The following is a 22,233-nucleotide window of genomic DNA, read 5'->3' as shown; positions in this document are numbered from 1 at the left end:
TGACAAACCTGATAAAAACAAGCAATGGGGAAAGGATTCCCTGTTCAATAAGTGGTGTTGGGAAAACTGGCTAGCCATATGTAGAAAGCAGAAACTGGACCCCTTCCTGACACCTTACACTAAAATTGACTCCAGATGGATTAAAGACTTAAACATAAGACCTAACACCATAAAAACACTAGAAGGAAACCTAGGCAAAACCATTCAGGACATAGGCGTAGGCAAGGACTTCATGACCAAAACACCAAAAGCATTGGCAACAAAAGCCAAAATAGACAAATGGGACCTAATCAAACTCCACAGCTTCTGCACAGCAAAAGAAACAGTCAATAGAGTGAATCGGCAACCAACAGAATGGGAAAAAATTTTTGCAGCCTACCCATCTGACAAAGGGCTGATATCCAGAATTTACAACGAGCTAAAAAAGATTTACAAGAAAAAAACAAACAAGCCCATTCAAAAGTGGGCGAAGGACATGAACAGATACTTTACAAAAGAAGACATACATGAGGCCAACAAGCATATGAAAAAATGCTCATCATCACTGGCCATTAGAGAAATGCAAATCAAAACTACATTGAGATACCATCTCACACCAGTTAGAATGGCAATCATTAAAAAATCTGGAGACAACAGATGCTGGAGAGGATGTGGAGAAATAGGAACACTTTTACACTGTTGGTGGGAGTGTAAATTAGTTCAACCATTGTGGAAAACAGTGTGGCGATTCCTCAAGGACCTAGAAATAGAAATTCCATTTGACCCAGCAATCCCATTACTGGGCATATATCCAAAGGATTATAAATCGTTCTACTATAAGGACACATGCACACGAATGTTCATAGCAGCACAGTTTACAATAGCAAAGACCTGGAACCAACCCAAATGCCCATCGATGATAGACTGGACAGGAAAAATGTGGCACATATACACCATGGAATATTATGCAGCCATTAAAAACGAGGAGTTTGCGTCCTTTGTAGGGACATGGATGAACCTGGAAACCATCATTCTCAGCAAACTGACACAAGAACACAAAATCAAACACCACATGTTCTCACTCATAGGCGGGTGTTGAACAAGGAGAACACATGGACACAGGGAGGGGAGCACTATACATGGGGGTCTGTTGTGGGGGAGTGGGGGGGACAGCGGGGGGGTGGGGAGTTGGGGAGGGATAGCATGGGGAGAAATGCCAGATATGGGTGAAGGGGAGGAAGGCAGCAAATCACACTGCCACGTATGCACCTAAGCAACAACCTTGCATGTTTTTCACATGTACCCCAAAACCTAAAATGCAATTAAAAAATAAATAAATAAATAAATAAATAAATAAAAAATAAAAAATAAAAAAAAAAGATAAAAACTATACAGACTAGTCTTTACCTACAATGCAAAGGAGACTAAGAAGCAATCAGATAAATGTAATTTCTTTTTTTAAATTAATCATTTAGAATTTCTGAAAACTATTAAGATACATATTGGGACAAAAAAATAAAACTGTGTTTACAGGAAAAAAAAAAAAAAAAAAAAGAATTTGTCAGGAACTTCAAGGTAAAGACTCTATGTGTTTTTACATGACATATTTTTTGGCAACTATGAAACATTAAGAAGGTTTTAACAATTTTTTAAAGCCATTTAAACACTTCAAATTAAGATAAGATTTCTCAATGTACTTTTTCAGATTTCTGTACTGAGTTACCCTCTCAAGTGTTTGAAAGTCTTTTCTTCCTCATTAAGCAAAAACACGGTTACATAGTGTTATCATGGTTTTGTAATCTTAGTTTTAAAGACAGGCAAATGTACTAGCTAAATATGCCAAATTAACTTATTGAGTTCATTTGAAACAACATTTTGGATCCAATTCTTTTTAAAATATACTTAAGTCTTTCTTATATTAAAATCAAGCATATTTATCAATTTATGTTTATTAATAATAACTAAAATTATTTGTTGTTAGTATAATATTAGAAATAGCTTTGAAAAAGTACCTTGATCTTTGTGTTTCTAAGATTTGTCCTAGTCCATTTATGGATCTGAAATAAATAATAAATGAGGAAGACAAAGTTTAAAAGTAAAAATTAACTTTTTAAAAAAGTATACAAAGTACATTATTTCTAAAACAGGAAATAAGCATACATACACAAATACATCTGCAAACAGAAAAAAATTAAAAACAGAAAAACAAAACTTACTTTTAAAAATAATTTAATTATTATTTTCCTTTAAACCATAAATCATGTATATTCCACTCGTCCATCAAGAAAACATAATATGCAAAAATCCAAACAACTGCCCAATTAAGGGCTAATTTGTGATTAATAAAAAGACGCTTCACTTTAGAAAAAAATCATTCATAAGTAGTTATTTTAGAGTTCTTATAAATAAGTAGACACTCAAAATTTTCATGGTGGCCACTTTCTTCCTCAGGCATACCTGGTAGAAATAGCTATATATACACTAAAAATAAAAAACTAGTTATAAGTAGCTTTGCCCTCAGCCTACCCTTGGTATTCACAGTAATTCTAAGTTAAACATCCCAGGTTCCTTTATGGAATAACCTCTTCAGTTCCCTAACTAGGCTCTCTACTCCTTATGCCTGTTCTCCCTCTTTCGATATTATAGAATACAGCTCTTTTTGTATGGCAACAAAATGTACCTGTTAAAATCTTTTCAACATACTGTACGCCTCATCTATTTATCTTTTCCATTGTCTATCATCAATCATCAATTCTCTATCATCAATTCATTGTCTTTAGGGTTACTTACTCAAGATACTTGCTACTTGTTCAAGCTTGTTCTCATGAGTAAGGCTTCCCAAATATAAAGATTCTGAGGCAAGTCTCTTCACTATTTTACAAAATTCTTAATCTTCTTTTTTGAATATACTCTATAGACTGATAGCTATTTCCTCTCAAATATGTTTGCCTTTTTTCAACTCCTCAAATATGATTCTGAGTCAATCACAAGTCTGATATAAAGGAAGCACAAGTAAAAGCCAAACGAGTATGTAATTTATTAAATTGCTTCTTCCAAATTCATTTCTAGTACTGTTAGGTAACAAGCTGGCTAATAGTCAATATTGTCAGTGTCAGAGATTTAGCTAGTCTATATAAGGATATAAAAGCCAAGTAATAATCATCATTCCTTTTATGCCAAAAACGTTTGCTAAGTAGACTGGGTTCTTAGCAATCACAATGGTGCACAAGATTTTTGAAAAGAGAAACAAGATTAGAAGCCCAGTGTCAAAAGATGTAAAGGCAATCTTCATCACTTTCACCTTTCCAAAATCAGTTTTTTCAACCAGTTTTCAAAAATATCATCCATCTTTTTTCTTCCCTTTTTTATTTACTATACCTTGAACTCACTATGTAAGCTAAGAAAAAAACCTACATAATAATAGCTAACAGAGCACTTACTATGTGTCAGCACTGTGCAAAGTTTACTAACATAGTCTCATGTAATACTGAAAGCAAACTTATGAGATAGGCATTATTCCTTTTACAGAGGAGGCTTTAAAAGGGTAAATAGGTTCCCTAAGAACACAGTGAGAAACAGACCAAGGATTAGAACCCAAGCAAATTCCAAGGTCCGTGATCTTCAACACTGTGCAACAATACCTACCCTCCACATGGAGACATTATACTTTTTTTTATAGTAAACTTTAAGGACAATTGCTATTAAAATAAAACTAAATATGTGGAAAAAATATGAATTTCTTTCTTTTTCTTATTGCTAATCCATCTTTCATTTATTTATTTCTAAGTATTTGGTTATGTTTACTATATTTTTTTATTGCACTTTAGGTTCTACAATCATTAATCATTGCAAATAATCTCCTAATAAGCCTTACCTTTATTGATTCAATTTATAATATATACTATATGAACTGAGACAACAGATTTAAACTCTGATGTCAGAACTTATAAATACTAAAAATAGTAATTTTGAATCATCATGCTCAAAACATTGTATACATTAAAGATAACCAATAATAATAGCTACCAAATGTCTCTCTGTATAGGGCTTTTATTAGTTCAAGTCTTACAAAATAATTCAAAAAGTCTCTGAACTATAAATTCATTTGAAAAATCCATCTTTGTTTTCAAAAGGAATGGGAATCTCCAGAAGAGTCAGCAAAATGACTGTTAACATATATTTGAGCATCATTCATATTATTCTGACTGTCCTATGCTGATCAGCCTTGGCTATGGACAAAGAAGATATTAAAGCAAGCTGGAAGACAAGGCGTGGTTTCCAGTTAAGGAAGATGACGTCAATGAGAGTTCAAGGAAAAGTGAGACCCACTGAATCAGGAAAGACTTCACACAGGAGTGGGGGAGACAGAGATAGAATAGGCTCCATAGAATAAATTGTTTTTTAAAAGAAACAAAAAAACAAAACAAGAAAGATTTCAGGGATTGGCAGAGTGAGAATGTATTATGAGTAAAGACAGGAACTGGCAGGATGCATCCATGGGAAAGGGAATTAACCATCCTGGGTAGAGTTAGGGAAGACTGACATTAGGAAAGAGTCAAAGAGAAGACAGGAAAAGGATGGAGTGAGAGGACCCTGAAAATCAGTATATTAACTGTGAAATATATTCTGCAAGCTCTGGGGACTAATTTTATGTACTGCTATTTATATAACAGTCAATTAGCCAACAACAACATATGTGATTCCTTAATGGTTCTTGAAGCAGGTCAACCTTAAACCTTAAGTTTCTATAGGGCAACTGTCATGGTAAAAAATATTCTGAATTGTACAATATGGATCTGTAGGCACTTAACACACTTATCATTTTGTACCTAATTGTTGTTCTTAACTTCTTTACATCTTCTTCCAGAACCAAGTCTGTTTTATTGATGAGAATGATATCTGCCAAAGCAACTTGCCTAAAATAGCAAACAAAAGGAAATGTTAAGAAATTTTAAATAACAGACATGCCTCATGCAGATTAATACATCAAAAGAGAAATTTAACAAATTAAAAATAAAAACACCTCATGCAGATCAACATATCAGTTAAGAATTATATAGGCGCTCTATAGTGATTCAGTTTACTCCTAATCCGCTAATTTTTCATGTGAATGAATTGTATTCATCACTATAAAAGTTCAGATTTCACATTACCCATTCAAAAAGTATTTTCTAAGTTCTCTTACTTGCTATTCTTGTGCTAGAAAGATAAGTCTCAAAAAGTTTACAATCAAAAGAATGATTTTCAACTCATAATTTTCTTTGTAAAGAAAAGTATAAAAAAAAGAAAATTAAGAAAAAAAGCACAAAATTGCTTTGTAAAAGTAAGAAGTTTATGTATTAAAATATTTCTTCTAATATTTACCATAATTTTTGAAGAAATAGAATAAGTTCACTTAATACTAAAAACTATATTAAACGGGTTTTTTAAAACTATACTTCAGAGCTGGGCATGGTAGAACACACCTGTAGTCCTAGCTACTTCGGAGGCTAAGGAGGGAGGATACCTTAATTAAACCCAGGAGTTCAAGTCCAGCCTGGGCAACAAAGCAACACTACATTTCTTAAAAAAAATAATAAGGTATACTTCAGAAGATATACCGGATATTACATAAATGACTTCTTTATCACTATAAATATACTGTATATTATCTCTGTAAAGAACCCATGCTAACTGCTAGATAACAAAGTAAATGATTAAATAATCAGAAGCTCTATGTTCTATTAACAGGATAGTAAAACTGGAATTTCTTTCAATTTTCCTCAATTCTTCAGGGTCTTATGGTATATCTCAGAGAATACAACTAAACTCTCAAAACTAAATTAACTTTAGTTCACTGAAAAAGCAGGTTTCAACAGAATGTACATAACAATTCAATTTTGCTATTTTCTATTAGACACTTATATTTTCTATAATAACTGTATTTTCATAAGGAAAAAAGTTACAAAAATATTTAAGTTCATTCTGATTTGAATCCTATACCAATTGCAGTGTTTAAGCAGCATTACACAACAACAGAGTACCATACTCGAAAATAATTGGGAAAAAATTGCTTATTTGTAGTCTTTAACAAATCCCAGAGGGTCTCACTTGCAAATCCAGCAGCATATTTAGTGACTGTCATCTATCTTACCTTTATCCTATTACTAAGAATATGCTTAGGGCAGGCAAACTAATTTAAGTATTTCTAAGTCTAAACACAAATAAATTAGAAACATAAAAGTGTTTAAACAAAAAATGTTTTAATGACAAATTAAAACTATTTTCATATTTGTTCCTCTATTTTTCTGAATAACAATAAACACTGAAATCAATGAACTACTATTAAAGGCAGTGAGACACCTATCTATTTTTTATAATCTTCAATCCCAAAGAAATTGTATAACAAGAAAATATTTTTAAATGTTAGTATTTCCCAAGTTCCTCAAAATTACAGAACGTCTGTGTTCAGCATTTACTTTATGCTACAACAAAAATGACTTTAAGTAAAAGTTAACAGAACATAACAAATAGATAGCAATAATTAAACTATGAGAAAAAAGAAAATAAATTTTTCTTGACTATGTTTTAAAATTTCTTAATTTGTTTTGGTTTTCATCTTAGTGATTTTTCTCTTTCCAATTAGCCAGCAATCAATATATACTTTAAATATGAATACCTAGTAGCTTCATTGATAAAGCCATCAGGTTTTTCTTCTGTTAAATGCTAAACAAAAAAAAAGTTTGAATAAAGTTACTATAATACAATACAAAATCAAATGTTAACACAAAGGATTTTACTTTAGAGACATCTTCTTGCATCTAATAAAAACTTCAACTACTGTTACTCAAGTATGAAAATTCAGAACTAACTTTTCTATCTGAAAGCATTTTTCTTCCCCACTTGCAATTTTTTTCTACAGTGAACCTGTAGGGTTTTATGGGGGGAGGAGGAGGGCTTAGGATTTCATACTCCTGACCTTTTCTTTCACTTAAAAGGAAAACACCTTTGATTTACATAATGTCATAAAAACATAGAAGATTACAGTTCAGATTTTAGGCATTTTCCTTCTTACAAAACTGTTCTTGTTCTAAATACTCATTATTACTTATTTTAAAAAAGGATAACCACTGAAATATATTTTCTTAGAATCTAATATGCTTCCCTTCATGTCCACCCCCATATTAGAATCTAATATACTTCCCTACTCCCCAGACCACAATCATGCACCATGTGAACTCAGTTCTAGGCCCTTCAAACACCCTTGAAACAAGTAAGTGGTGGGAGGGCTAATTCAGCCCTGATTCTAGCCTAAAAGCCGTTTATCATTTAGAAACCCATACTTGCTAATCTAGCCTCTCAGTGCAACTGTTTATTTTACTGACCTCTCCAGAGTCAGGCTATCTCCAAAAGAAATATTTTGACACTGACTTAGAGCCCATGTGGTAGTTTTCATCTCTCTGGAGGCAATGTTTTTTTGTTTTTTTCCCATAATCCTATTTACATCCCTAAAGTTATCAATGCCACATCACAAGCTTCTTCTCTAAAATTACATTTTTCACCCTCATCACCTCAAACTTCAATAGAGGTTTCCTGTCACAATAAAAAGCTGCCTACTGAGGTTTAGAGGCAACTGCATTGTAGTAATACTCTACATATTTGAAGTCAATTTTATAAATTATTAAATCTTTGAATTTAACTTTATAAATTATTATATATATTTTCTCATTTAGCTTTCATAACAGTTATGGGAAGTGGCTATTTTCACTTATAAAAGAAGAAACTAAATCTAACACCCTCATCATCACAGGATACTACATTTTATATACAATCACAGGGGCTATTTTTTTAAATTGAAAACACACTAATATAAGTAAAATGAACACAATTTTAAAGTCTTTGTGAAACCTTTTATGTCACATAAAATCAGTCTGTGTACAGTGTTACACAAATGTTAATAATCATATACTAGAGTCAAGCCAGTATAGGGAGATGATCATTAGGAGTATCTGAATAGTTTGGAACCTAAGAGCAAGCAGGTAATAATTTAATATGCTTGGTTAGGTCTGCAGAGGAAACATTTTTTCCTTCTGAAAGTTTAGCAAATTCTATTTTGAGGAAAACAAAACTGAAATAAAATCATGACAATGATACTTCTACTTCAGGAACAATCTAGTTCAATTCAACTACAGACCCACTCTACAATTATGGAAGTCACAGAACTTGGAAATTATTGTACCAAAAATCATTTCATGTCAAAAGACCAAGTTTAATATTTTTTCCATAATTCATCTTGGCCTGAGGTATAGCAAGTCCTATAATTATATACTCTGCCTCTAGAAAATATGCCTGTTAACAGACCTTGGAATAGTGCCTGACACACAGGCTCAACAAATATTTGTTGAATGAATTGTAGTTAACACCTCCTACTTGTTGACAGGGATACGTAAAAAATGTTACATGAAAAATGCCATATAACATGCAACAATAAATCTCTTCCCATTAAACAGTAAATCTACTTAACAATAATATATTTTTCACAAGGCATCTCCCTCTGAATGATCCCATATTACTGAAAATTCTTTTTAAACTGAAATTTTTCAAGATACTGTGTTATTGACCTTATGGAAGCTTTTTAACATATGAATTTGGGGCTATTTGGCTATGAGTTTGTGAGGCATAAAAATGATGTGACAGAAGAACTACAGATTTGTTTCTGCATTTTCATACCTAAGTGTAACTAATAAAATGGTAGTTTCAAACAGTAATGTATAATGTTTTAAATGCATTTACTTCTCCAAAGTATTAGAATTCTTCACTCAAAACTAACAGTGGTAGATCAACATTTTACTATCTCCAGGCAGTCAGAAAGTATCAAATATAAAAATAAATGAAAATCACCCCAAATGAAAGCCTGCCAATATTTACAACTCTATTAAAATTCTATGTAATCATGTACAATTATAGCAGAAGAGATAAATGTCCTATTATACGCACATAGGAAAGCTAAATGAACATTTAAAAAAATAAGTGCAAACTAACATTTATTTTCTTTAGACATCAGCCCTATATTTCCCTCATGTGACTTCCTACCTTCCCAAGTCAAACTCTGCAAAAAGTTTAAAACCAATGTCTTCTATTCAAAAGAACATTCTCCAATAATACATTATACACCATTTGCTCATTAAGTCAGATGACTTTCATTTATAAAATAAAACAAAATGGAAATTTCGGCATTCTAATCTAACTGTATACGTAAATGAAGGAAAAATTTTTGCAAAATATTTTTAAAAATATTTTACATTACATAGATGTCCAAAGTATTTCTTATCTCTGCTTAAGAACTGTGGCTTTTGCTTATATATTAAAAAAGACAAAAATAATTTTGGTACTAATTAATCCAACATATTCAAAAGGCTAAGGTTCAAAACACCAAATTAACTCATCACAAGAAACAAAGGAGAAAAAGGGGAGTGATGTGAGATGTTGGTCACAGATTACAAAGTTTCAGTTATGCAGGATGCATAAGTCATGGAGAGCTAATTACAACACCATGACTACAGTTAATTATATCTTATACTTGAAATCTGTTAAGAGATAGATCTTAATTGTTCTTACCACTCTCTCCCAAAAAAAGGTAACAATGTGAGGTGATAGATATGTTAACTAGCTTGATTGTTTTATAATGTAATTCACACATTGTATACCTTAAATACCTTAAATATATTATACACTTGTCAATTATACCTCAGTAATGCTGGTGGTTAGGGAGAGAAACAAAGGAACTCTCTGAAATAACACCACTGTAGGCATAACTTCGTGAAGGGCTATAGGGTATCCTTTTCTGCAGAAATAAAGAAAGAAGCTGGACCAGTAAGAGAGAAAAAAAGAAAAGAAGAAACTATCTTAAAACACTGGCTATGAAAGAACACTACTGTTGACCAGAGTGGAAATAAATCTAGTGTCAAAGATGTCTGATGTCATTTTTTAAACGCAGCAGCAGGAACTATTTCTTTCAGATGGATTGGTTACAGACGTAACACTATTTTAGTTTTTTTAAAATTATTGCATAATGTCAGTCTATTTATTGTTCTGGCCTTTTCCAAGCCAAACTGTTTTCTGACTGAATTGTTTCAACAGATTGTGCAATATAACAGAGGAATCAAGAAGAAACCTCTCACTTGACCTTTTCTGGGTAACTTCATTCATTGCTTCTATTGCATTAAATGCTGTCACATTTGTAGAACTGAAAAGAACAATGTCAGTACCCTAGGTGTCAAGTCCTGAGAATAGAGAGCTGTCATTTTAAGTTGTCCAATTCTTTGCCTATGATTAAAAAATGAGTATTTCAGATCAATGGGTGACAATCCCATTAGAGTGATACCCCATGATATCAATTACCATTCAGTTTCAATTTGGCTGGCCGGCCACAGGGTACCATTTCTCAGCTTTACTTGTGATGGGCTGGCTCTGTGAAGCATGACACCCTTAAATTGCTGCCCATTATCCAAGTGTCATTACTTGTACTGCCTCAGAATTCTCTGAATCACAAGCAGCTACTGAGGTCAAGCTTTGCAACCAGAGGAATTGAACAAGTTGGCAAATTCTTTATATCAAGGCAAAGTTATTTATCTGGCATCTGACTTAGAAAATCTAAAGTTTCCATTATCCTGACAGTGTGTCAGTTTTGTGTAGGTATATTGATTTAATAATTTAAGAGGTTTTATCAAGGTGGCAGGAGGTTAAACGTTTACTGTGTTTGCATTATTCAGAATGTTTCTTTGTTTTTTTGGCCTCTATCATGCTGATAATAGATACTACTTAACTATTCTCCATACCCAACTATACATATAAAATTATTTCCATAATTATAAAATATATAAACAGTTTGAATTTCAGTATGGCATTTTAAGTCTATCAAAAACAAAAACCAAAAATGTCTTAGCAGTTATCTGTCATATATCAAATTTTGTAATAAATTTATGGAGAGATGGATTTAAACATGCCTATAATAAACATTGAAAATAAATAACTTGGGTTTTTTTTTTTGCTACCACAATAAGCATTTTGCAAGAAATATCATTTCCAACAGTTGTCGGAATTTTTCTGAGTGAAACTGTAATACTGTATTTGGGATCATTCTTTGATTCTTAAATTATATTCATAAATTCATAAATTGAGATTTTTAAACTCTAAAAAAGGAATTCTCTTCCGAACTTTTCAAATTAGGGCACTCTATCCACGATGGAGAGAAGGCCCAGTGAAGAGGTATTGGTAGCTATTTAACAAGTCTGACATATCGCTTTAGATTATAATTTCAGCAAAGAGTTAGAAAAAAAAAAAAGCAAACTTAAAAATTTATAAGTTCAGGCTGGTCATGGTGGCTGACACCTGTAATCCCAGCACTTTGGGAGGCCAAGGCAGGTGGATCACTTGAGGTCAGAAGCTCATGACCAGGCTGGCCAACATGGTGAAACCCCATCTCTACTAAAAATACAAAATTAGCTGGGCCTGGCGGTGTGCACCTGTAATCCCAGTTACTCAGGAGGCTGAGGCAGGGGAAATCACTTGAACCTGGGAAATGGAGGTTGCAGTGAGCCAAGATGGTGCCACTGGACTCCAGCCTGGGAGACAGAGTGAGACTGTCTCAAAAAAAAAAAAAAATTAACAAGTTCAGATATATTATGAGGTTGGATACAAAACTGATACAGATTTTTAAACACTGAATTTAAATTTCTAAGAAATTACTGCTTTGGGCCCTATCCATATGCTTAGACTGGGACTGGGTCAGTGGGTTGAATAATTTCATCCTCTTCTGCCTTTACTGAAATCTCACTTGGGAAGTTGAGAAGTATCATTTTACTTTATGTAACAATATACTTTTAAAGATCTTACTAAATGCATTTTATAAATTAAACCTCATTTAAATGCATTTAAAGACCTTTGAAGTTAATAAAAACATTCATAGCAGGATGTCTATTACACTTGATCTTAGCCAAAAGACCAAGAAGCGATGCAAGATGCCTTTTAATGGAGAGATTCTCCTTACCAATCCTATGTATATATCCTGATTCTCTTCAATATGTATTTTTTTAGTTTTAAGTTCCAGGGTACATGTCCAGAATGTGCAGGTTTGTTACATAGGTAAATGTCTGCCATGGTGGTTTGCTGCACCTAAATATTGAAGACCTGTCACCTAGGTCTTCAATGTTTTTTAAAAACTCATTTCCAATGTGTGTTTCATAGCAACTTAACAAGAAAAATAAGATCTCAGATGCTTTATTAAGTTCAATTTCCTCTACAAAACAGAAAAACTTAACAATATTGGGGTTGAATCCTAGTGAAGAGTTAGACATACCAAAATTTAACCTGACCGCATGTGCTTATTACAAATTGTAATTCCAAATTTTAACCACCAAATCAAACTCAGAGTAATAGAAAAGAAATATTTAACACAAATAATTAAAACACAAATTTTATCTATTGTTCAGGATACTTTTTTGAAAAAGGTTTTCGTTAAAAAAAAATTACAGATACAAACATAAAGAAAATTATACAATCAACCCCATATTCCCAGCTCTCAACAGTTAGCCACTCATAGCAATCTTTCGACTCACTTTTAATCCATATTTTGAATCCACAATAGTTATGATACCTACAAAGGAAAAAACATTTTAATTATCTTTTTTAAAAAGAGTGTTTATTAATATTATGCAACCATACTCGAGAATGAAAATTAAAACTAATCTATTTCAGTTCACAAATGCTACCCAATAAAAGTACTGTTTTTTTCTCTTGCCAGTGCAGCCATTTAATTAAATTCCAGTAATAAGTCAATGCATTTCAAATATATACTGAGTAACTAGCATTATTTTAAGGCACTAGAGAAGATATAAAATAAATACAATTTTTTTTTTTTTTTTTAAAGACGGGGTTTCACCATGTTGGTCAGGCTGGTTTTGAACTCCTGACCTCAGGTGATCCGCCCGCCTTGGCCTCCAAAGTGCTTGGATTACAGGCGTGAGCCACCACGCCCGGCAATAAATACAATTTTAAAATTAAATAAATAAAAATTAAGATTTGGCACTTAAAAAGCTCATCATCCAAAATATAAGTCAAATTTCATAACATAGTCAAATGTGACAAATACACAAGACAGGTTATTTCTAGTTTATTTTCACATAATCAAAATCAAGACTTTTCTTAACATTTATAATTACTGCCTAAAGAATGAGACATCTTAGGATACCTTATTCCTGACATCTCTCACCATATCCAACTCATAAAAATGTTTTTCATAACATATGCCTAAGTTTCCAAGCTACCAATTCATTTAGTAATCTCTGAATATATGCTGATAACAACAGAATGAGTTTAATTATGCCTAAGGAATTCAACCAGTTATATGCCACATATATTAGAGCTCAATGATGGGGCCCAGCTTAGTAATTCCAAAATTTCTTAATGATTCTTAAAATTCTTAATGATTCTTACTTTTGAAAAATAAAAAGACTGGTTTTTTAAAAGGTGAAAAAGGGAAAGAGTGATGGAGAAAACATAGCTGCTTAACTAAGGAAGTTTCTAACATGTTTTAAATGAAGGCATATCATGTATATAAGTTTATAAAGTATACTGCCCAAAAGTGTTAAGGTAAATAAAGTAAGGGAGGAGTGTTTAATTCTTCTATTAAATGAAAAATGAGAGCAAAAATATGATCCTCATATTTCCTGGCAGATTAAAAGGCTCTAACATTATATTAAGTGCATAAATCAAACAACAGAGGAAACAGAAAATCTACATAGCATTTTTTTTTTTTAAGGAAAACCTTAGTGGAGGCACTAAACTGGGAGTTGAGTGACATCCAGTTCCACCACTGTCTGGGGTTTTTCAATCTACATCAACAAAGACTTCATCATTAAACTAAAGTCTAAAAAGAAAAATGCAAGGAATTAAAATTATAATATGAATGAATAAAAATAAGCTTAACCATAAAGATTTTACTTAAAAACAAAAGAGGCTGGGTGCAATGGCTCATGCCTATAATCCTAGCACTTTGGGAGGCCAACGCCGATGGATTCCCTGAGGTCAGGAGTTCGAGACCAGCCAAGCCAACATGGGGAAACCCTGTCTCTACGAAAAATACAAAAATTAGCTGGGAATGATGGTGTAAGCCGGTAGTCCCGGCTACTTGGGAGGCTGAGGCAGGAGAATTGCTTGAACCTGGGAGGCAGAAGTTGCATTGAGCTGAGATCACACCACTGCACTCCAGCCTGGGTGACAGAGCAAGACTGTGTCTCAAAAAAAAAAGAGAAAATTGTTTTTTAACTTACCATCAAGATAAATATCACTCCCTAATTCAGCATCAACCCAAAACATAGAAGCCACTGCACCTGAAAATATATAATAATCATCAAATAAAAATATTTCTTCACACTGAGAAACATGATTCTATCCATGCTTTAACTTGCCCTGATGAAATTAACAGGTAAACACATATATCTTCTTATGGGAATTATAGTGATAGAACCTTTTACTATTTATATTAAAAGAGAATTATAGTGATAGAATCTTTTACTATTTATAGTAAAAGGGAATTATAGTGATAGAACCTTTTACTATTGATACCCATCCCATTTCTATCCCTCTTGTTATTTCCTTTAAAAAAGACCAACTCTTACCATATGCAAACAAAACATCATTCTTCTACCAATGCCATAATAATTTAATAACAGATATTATCAAACAATTTGAGCAGTATGGCTTTATATGCATCAGATTATTTTTATTTTCTCATCTCCTTAATATGATGATCATTCAGGTCATAAATAGTGAATTATCACTCTAAAGGAAAAGGAAAACAAAACATCAATAATTCCAAAATCACTTGTCCAAAAAAAATTTACTTGGAATATGTGTAGAACTAGAAGTAAAATTATATACTCTATGGCATTACTAATTATTTCTCACACTATTTAGTACTGTAAAAACCTGGGTCTGAGGAAAAATTATGCCTAAATAATAAATTAAAACTTGTTTTTGACAGAAACTGGTTCAGTATCAAACCACATACCCTGATTAGTATGCCACAACACAAGAAAAAGAAAACTGACAGCAAGGAAAGTATTTGATTTTTCAAAGCATCACAGGCCCAGTTAGTGACAGGGCTGTCTAAAAGAATCAGCGTAGGAGAAAAACAAGGATAACCAAACTCATTCCAATGTCTAAAGCTGTCCACCTATTCTGACAAGATGTGGTCCCCCAAGCATCACTCTGTGTCAACAATGAAATACCTGTCAGCTGTTTACAGTGATTACTCATGCAAGATATAGCAAGGGCCACAAGATCTAATGGTTTCCTGATATCTATTGATTTTTTCCCAAAAACTTAATAGTTTTCCAATTTGACTGAAATAGGATTTGTGAGTAACAGGGGCTGAATCAATGTCCATCCTTTTCAAGGAAATTACTTTACCATGACAATTATTTAGCTTAGAACTGGAGAGTGTCAGTCTCCAAAACGGGAAACAACTGAATTGCCAATAAGAATTTTGATCACTTTCTTGGCTAAAACATGATTTTAATTAATGAGGGGGAAAATTAAATCTACTGTATCACTACTCCAAATAATAAGTCATTTTAAAAAGCATTAATTTTTTCACTCAGTAAAATATCTAACATACATAAATCATTTTGTAATTTTTAAAAATTCATTGATTTTTATTCCAGTAAATAGGTTATAAATCCTACTGTTAATATTTGCCTCTTAGGTTGAAATGTAAGAGTATATTAAAGCTTTATTCTAAAACTGATATTTATCTTTGATATAATACTTGCCAGACTATATGAGAAAGATCTATTTAAATTTGGATGTAAGTATTTAGGAGGAAGAGTAAAGATGAGTGAACAAAGTTAATCAGTGACTCTCAAAGCAGGTTGCTTTTCTCCCTGGGAAATATTTGGCAAGGTCTGAATATATTTTTGGTTGTCTCAACTAGGGGAATTCTACTGGCATCTAGTATGTAGAAGTCAGAGATGTTGTTAAATATCCTACAATGCACAGGGCAACCCCCTCTCAACAAATAATTACCCAACCCAAAATGTTATTTGTGCTGACATTGAGAAAATCTGAGCTAGATGATAGAATCTCCCTTCTTCAAAAGCTAATAAAACAAAAAATGAAAATAAAAATAAAAAATAAAACAAGCCAAAATTTTATTAACAGCAACCAAATATAAAAGGGCCTGTCATAAATTTTGAAGACTGACAGTCTAAATAAGAAACAAAGTTCTATGTGATTTATGGTCATTCCCAACTCTACCCCTACCTCCAATAAGAGGTTGTAGGGAAATAGTCTGCAAAATCCTAAACACTTATCACAAATACCTTCCACAATGGCAAAAAGTAGCTGAGGGATGACTAAGCAATACAGGGAAAAGTCAACAAAAAAATGTCAAGAGTAAGTTTTAACCATCTCCATGCTTTGGGAAGGAGAAGGTCAGGTCATAGTCTAGGGCTCAGAACAAAGAGAAATGAGAGGTCTGAGGCTGAATAATGTCCCCACACAAGGCACAGGATTTTTATTCAAAAGCAGTTAGGCAGACCCAAGAGGAAATACTTGGTACTTCAAGAGAGCAGAGCCCAAAAGCCAAATAGCCCATCTGGCTCTCTGAATCACCACTTTTCCCTTCTCTTTCCCTCCACTCCACCAATATACAGCTTTCAAACTAGAGCTCGGGAGAAAAACAAATTTGGGTAAGAAGAGTAGAGTATTAAAAATATTTTCCATCAGCACCACATATAAGTTCTCTGAGCCTCCCATATCAAAAAGAAACATGTATGGGCATGTATTACAGCCTGACAAAAAAGAAACACACACACACAGAGAATAAAAGGCAAGAAAGAACAAAAAAGTAAAGAAATGAACAGGGCACACAAGTGGCAAAGAACCCATTCTGGAAGGATACATAATCCAAAAAAAAAAACTAAAGAAAATTCTCAACAACTTCATCATAATAAAGAACTTAAAAACAATACAACCCTATAAAAACAAGCTCAAAATCAAGAAGCAGAGTAAGATGAAAATCCAGTTTGTAGTGCTAAAGAAACTTAGAGCCTATAAACACAATGACTTAACCAATTATTTCATTTAAAACACCAAAACCAGAACAGACACTGGAGAAAACAGAATTATTGACAAAAAAAAAAAAAAAGAGAGACTTCAGAGGATCACAGTAAATGTAGAGGTGAGAGACAAATCAAAGCAATTAGAATACAGATGGAGGAAAAAAAGAAAATTCAACATAAGGAAAACTGGTGTCATGAAGCAGAGAAAACAATAATTTGACCCAACAAAAAGCATTAATGGTAACAAGAAAAATGTTCTTAGAAGAACTAAGGGCATATTATAATTCAGGAAAAAACAATTATAAATGGCACTTAGATATATCTTGTTTACATTATTGAATTTCAAAAATAAAGAAAAAACCTTTCATGCATTTTAGATTAAAAAAACAAGCCACCTTCAAAGAGGAAGGGGGGAAAAATCAGATTTTTCTACAGTAACACTAGATGTCCCAAAATAATAAAACAGTGACCACAAAGTTCTAATGAAAGTGTTCCCAAACAATATTACCTCCTGTGAAGTTATTTTTCAGGAATGAAAGCAACAGGCAGACATTCTGAAGCATTGAAACTCAGAGACTATAGTACTCACAAATTCTTCCTGATAAAAATAAAAGAAGAAAACAATGGACAAGGAAATCCAACCAATCAAAAAACACTAGGAGATTATGGAACAAAATTTACAAAGTTGAGGGGAGAAAAATGTGTGACTGATAAATTTTATACCTAGCCAAGTAATCCTTCAAGTAATATAAAAACAGAAGACAAATATTTTCGATCGATGAAGTGTGTAAGAACCCAAAGAAAGCAGTACCTATAACTTGAAAAGATTTCCTGACAATGAAGTTCAATCAGGAGATGGACTAACTCAGGAATGGAGAAGCAACAGTACTAGTAATGAGCACCAAAACTATTAAAACATAGAACTAAAAGAATTTTGATAGAACATAAAGAATATGATCAACATGAAATTCGGCCAATTAATACCCTAGAATGGCCTCTAAGTGTTCAAGTGAAAGGAACAGTCACCTGTTTCTCACTTTACATCAAGAGCTAGAAATGATTATACTTAGTGAGGAAGTTATGTTGAAAGCCAAGACAAGCCAAAAGCTAGGTCTCTTGAGCCAATGAGCCAAGTTGGGAATGCAAAGGAAAAGTTCTTGAAGGAAATTAAAAGGGCTACTCTAGTAAACACACAAATGATAATAAAACAAAACAGCCTTATTGCTGATATGGAGTGGATAGATGATCAAACAAGCCACAATGTTCCCTTAAGCCAAAGCCTAATTCAGAGCAACCCTATTCTCTTGAGTTCTATTAAGGTTATAAGAGAGGTGAGGTTATAAAAGAGCTGGAGAAGAAATGTTGGGAGGGAGCACAGGCTGGTTCACAAGATTAAGGAAAGAAGCCATCTCCATAACATAAAAGTGCAAGGTAAAGCATCAAGTGCTGATATAGAAGCTGCAGCAAGTTACCTAGAAGATGTAGCTAACATCATTCATGAAAGTAGCTACACTACGCAACAGATTTTTTTTTTTTTTTTTTTTTTTTTGAGACGGAATCTTGCTCTTTCGCCAGGCTGGAATGCAGTGGCACGATCTCAGCTCACTGCAACCTCTGTCTCCCGGATTCAAGCAATTCCCCTGCCTCAGCCTCCTGAGTAGCTGGGACTACAGGCACACACCACCACACCTGGCTAATTTTTTTGTATTTTAGTAGAGACAGGGTTTTATCATGGCCAGGATGGTCTCGATATCCTGACCTCATGATCTGCCCGCCTCGGCCTCCAAAAGTGCTGGGATTACAGGCATAAGCCACTGTGCGGGGCCTAGCAATAGATTTTTAATGGAGATGAAATGGCCTCCTTTTGGAAGAAGATGCCATTTAGGACTTTCACAGCTAAAGAGAAGTCAAGGTCTGGCTTCAAAGATTCAAAGGACAAGCTGACTCTCTTGTTAGGGGATAAAGGAGCTGGTGACTTCAAGTTGAAGCGAATAATCATTTACCATCCTACGGCCCTTAAGAATTAATGCTAAATCTCCTCTGCCTGTTTTCTATAAATAATAAAGCCTGGATGACAGCACATCTGTTTACAGCATGGTTTACTGTTTACAGCATGGTTTATTTTAAGCCCATCATTGAGATCTACTGCTTAGAAAAAGATTCCTTTCAAAATACTATTGCTCATTGACAATGCACCTGATGACCCAAGAGCTGTGATAGAGATGTACAAGGAGATTGATGTTTTCATGCCTGCTAACACACCATCCATTCTGCAGCCCATTGATCAAGGAGTAACTTTGACTTTCAAGTCTTATTTAAGAAATATATTTCATAAAGCTATAGCTGCCATAGACAGTGATTCCTCTGATGGATCTGGGCAAAGTAAACTGAAAACCTTCTGAATAGGATTCATCATTCTAGATGCTATTAAAAACATTCGTGATTCATGAGAGATCAAAATATCAACATGAATAGGAGTTTGAAAGAAGATGATTCCAACCCTCACAGATGATTTTGAGGGGTTCCAGACTTCAGTGGAGGAATTAACAATGTTTCCATAGTAGAGTTTAGATATACTTCTATTTGGAGGTAAAAATTTTCTTGATAATCATTAACTTTACACTGGGAAAAAGGCCCAGTGAAGATTTAACTGTGTCTTCTTTGTTACCTTAATGACAACATTTACAAATGAAATTATTGCAGTTTTATTAGAAAAACAAAATGCTAAGAATTAACTTAAAGGGAAGAAGTGTTGCTGGGATTAGAGCCCAAAGCCTTTATATATCTCTTAATGACTGTCTCAGAAAGCTAGGTTAGACAGTAAACAGAAATAAAATCTCTATGGAATATAACCAATGAAATACATACATTCAGCCTACAGTATCTGTTGGTTCTACATCCATGGATTCAACCAACTGTCGATTAAAAATAGAAAAAAATAAGGGCCAGGTACGGTGACTCACACCTGTAATCCCAGCACTTTGGGAGGCTGAGCGGGGGTGGATCATGAGATCAGGAGTTCGAGACCTGCCTGGCCAACATGGTGAAACCCCATTTCTACTAAAAATAGAAAAATTAGCTGGGCATGGTGGTGGGCACCTGTAATCCCAGGTACTTGGGAGGCTGAGGCAGGAGAATCACTTGAACGTGGGAGGCGCAGGTTGCAGTGAGCTGAGATAGCACCACTGTACTCCAGCCTTAGCTACAAAGTGAGATTCCGTCTCAAAAAAAAGAAACAGAAAAAATATGGATGGCTGTGTCTGTACTGAAAATGTACAGACTTTTTTTCTTGTCATCATTCCTTTATCAATGCAGTATAATAACTATTTACACAGCACTTATATTGTATTAGGTATTATAAGTAATCCACAGATAATTTAAAGTATATGGGAGCACGTGCATAGATATAGGCAAATACTACATCATTTTATATAAGGGACTTGAACATTCATAGATTTTGGTATCCTCAGAGGTCCTGGACCTAATACCCCATGGATGCCAAGGAACAACTGTATTTAGAGGTAGAATATCTCTGCTTTTCCTACATGTCTATACTTTTAACAACTACCGTTCTTACAAATAATCCTAAATCAAGCAATAAAACTTCAAATTCTATTAACAGCTTAAAAATACCAAGAAATACTCTGAACATCATTCATCTGCCAAAGAAAATGATAACTGAGTACTTTTCCTCTTTTAAACCAAAAAAAGTTTTAATTTTAAGGAAAGCTTTAATACTCATTTTAGATATTCCTCTAATACATCTATTTACTATATATCACAGAACTATATTCTGGTTATTAATAATCTCACTTCTTACCAGGATCTGCTAATCCAGTGGTCTCTAACAGTATGTAATCAAATTTCCCCTTCTTCTGCATCAAATTCTCAATAGCTTTCAGGCCATTGTCCCTGGAGAATACCAAAACATAATTTACAGTTGATTACCTAAATATTTTGAAGTGATGATTATAAACATTTTAAAATATATTCAACAACCAGAGACAAAAGTGTCCTTAGGAATGTGAAAATTTAACTCACTTCTAAGTTTCTAACAAAATGTCCGTCCCATATTTACCAGTGATAAAACAATAATGCATATACTCTAACAGATAAAAAGAAATCGTATACATAAGAATACTTTAATTTTATTAAAATTAAAAGCAGAGGGAACTTTATTTGACCAAAGTCAGTATCTTATTTTTATAGCTTTATGAAATTAAAAAAAAAAAATCCAAAATAATGATAAAATTTATTAACTATAGTAGTTTAATATAATAGCTAAAGGGACACTGATAATAAACACCATTTAATTCTTTTTTTCATTAGGATACAAGGTTTTAATTTCCCATTTTTTTTTTATTTTAACAAAAGTGAAGGAAATTACTTAATAGATTACATTTTGGTTGTTCAAGAAAGTCTGTTATAATTTTATCCTCGCCAATACATTTGACACAAAGTCAAACACCTAAGGGGGTAAATGATGCTGAAGAGATTTAATTCACTAGAATATACACAATTAACAATACAAGTAGCCATTTTTATAATTCATCCAACAAACATTTGAGTACTACTATGTGTTGGGTACTCCTCTAGAGTCTATGGCAGACTAGCGAACAAAATAGACATTGTCCTTGGAAACTTAACCAGTGGAACATAATGTAAGGTTTTTCTCTTTTTCAATAGTCATTTATTTTTGTTTTTATAAGATTGAATACTTGGAAATATGACCAATGACGTATTAAATTCAGAATAATCATATTTTACATGAGACTTTCATGTACTAGAGATTATTAATTAAATAAGCCCTGACATCAAAAGCATTAAAAACTCAATTAAAGGAACAAAGCATTAGAGCAGATAGAAAAGAGAGTAAGAAACACTTTAAGAAAATGCTTCCTAATAAGTTCACTTTCTATTTGCTTGAAAATACAATGAAGCAAACTGCAAATTCAGTTAAATTACTCAAGAAAATTAAAACTGGAAATATAATCAATAAACATTTCTAGTAAACCAAGTACATAGTAAACACATTTCTCACTTCACTGAACAGCAGAGGCAACCGTTTCTAAGTTCCAGCCACTCTTCATAGAGCTCTCCACCTTGGCTAACAGCTAAGGATTTCTCCAGCGCACTTCCTAGAATAATTAAC

At 33.2% G+C, this 22,233-nt stretch overlaps 1 protein-coding gene across 1 annotated transcript in view; it reads right to left on the bottom strand.

Moving 5' to 3' along the window:
* The window catches only part of ZNG1A (Zn regulated GTPase metalloprotein activator 1A), a 57,633-nt gene that overhangs the window by 30,451 nt on the left and 4,949 nt on the right, over nucleotides 1-22,233 (bottom strand). The window contains exons 3-9 of the mRNA XM_012461964.3: nucleotides 22,123-22,219; nucleotides 20,902-20,993; nucleotides 14,289-14,348; nucleotides 12,576-12,613; nucleotides 6,638-6,684; nucleotides 4,809-4,895; nucleotides 1,992-2,036 (exon numbers count right to left, since the gene is read on the bottom strand). Coding sequence (XP_012317387.1) covers nucleotides 1,992-2,036; nucleotides 4,809-4,895; nucleotides 6,638-6,684; nucleotides 12,576-12,613; nucleotides 14,289-14,348; nucleotides 20,902-20,993; nucleotides 22,123-22,219 — 466 coding nt within the window. The remainder of the gene's footprint in view (nucleotides 1-1,991; nucleotides 2,037-4,808; nucleotides 4,896-6,637; nucleotides 6,685-12,575; nucleotides 12,614-14,288; nucleotides 14,349-20,901; nucleotides 20,994-22,122; nucleotides 22,220-22,233) is intronic.

This window comes from Aotus nancymaae, unplaced genomic scaffold, assembly GCF_030222135.1.
Source record: "Aotus nancymaae isolate 86718 unplaced genomic scaffold, 86718_ANA_hifiasm-v0.15.2.pri h1tg000041l, whole genome shotgun sequence".
In the NCBI taxonomy this organism is placed as follows: domain Eukaryota; kingdom Metazoa; phylum Chordata; class Mammalia; order Primates; family Aotidae; genus Aotus; species Aotus nancymaae.
This window is presented reverse-complemented; position numbering and strand designations above follow the sequence as displayed.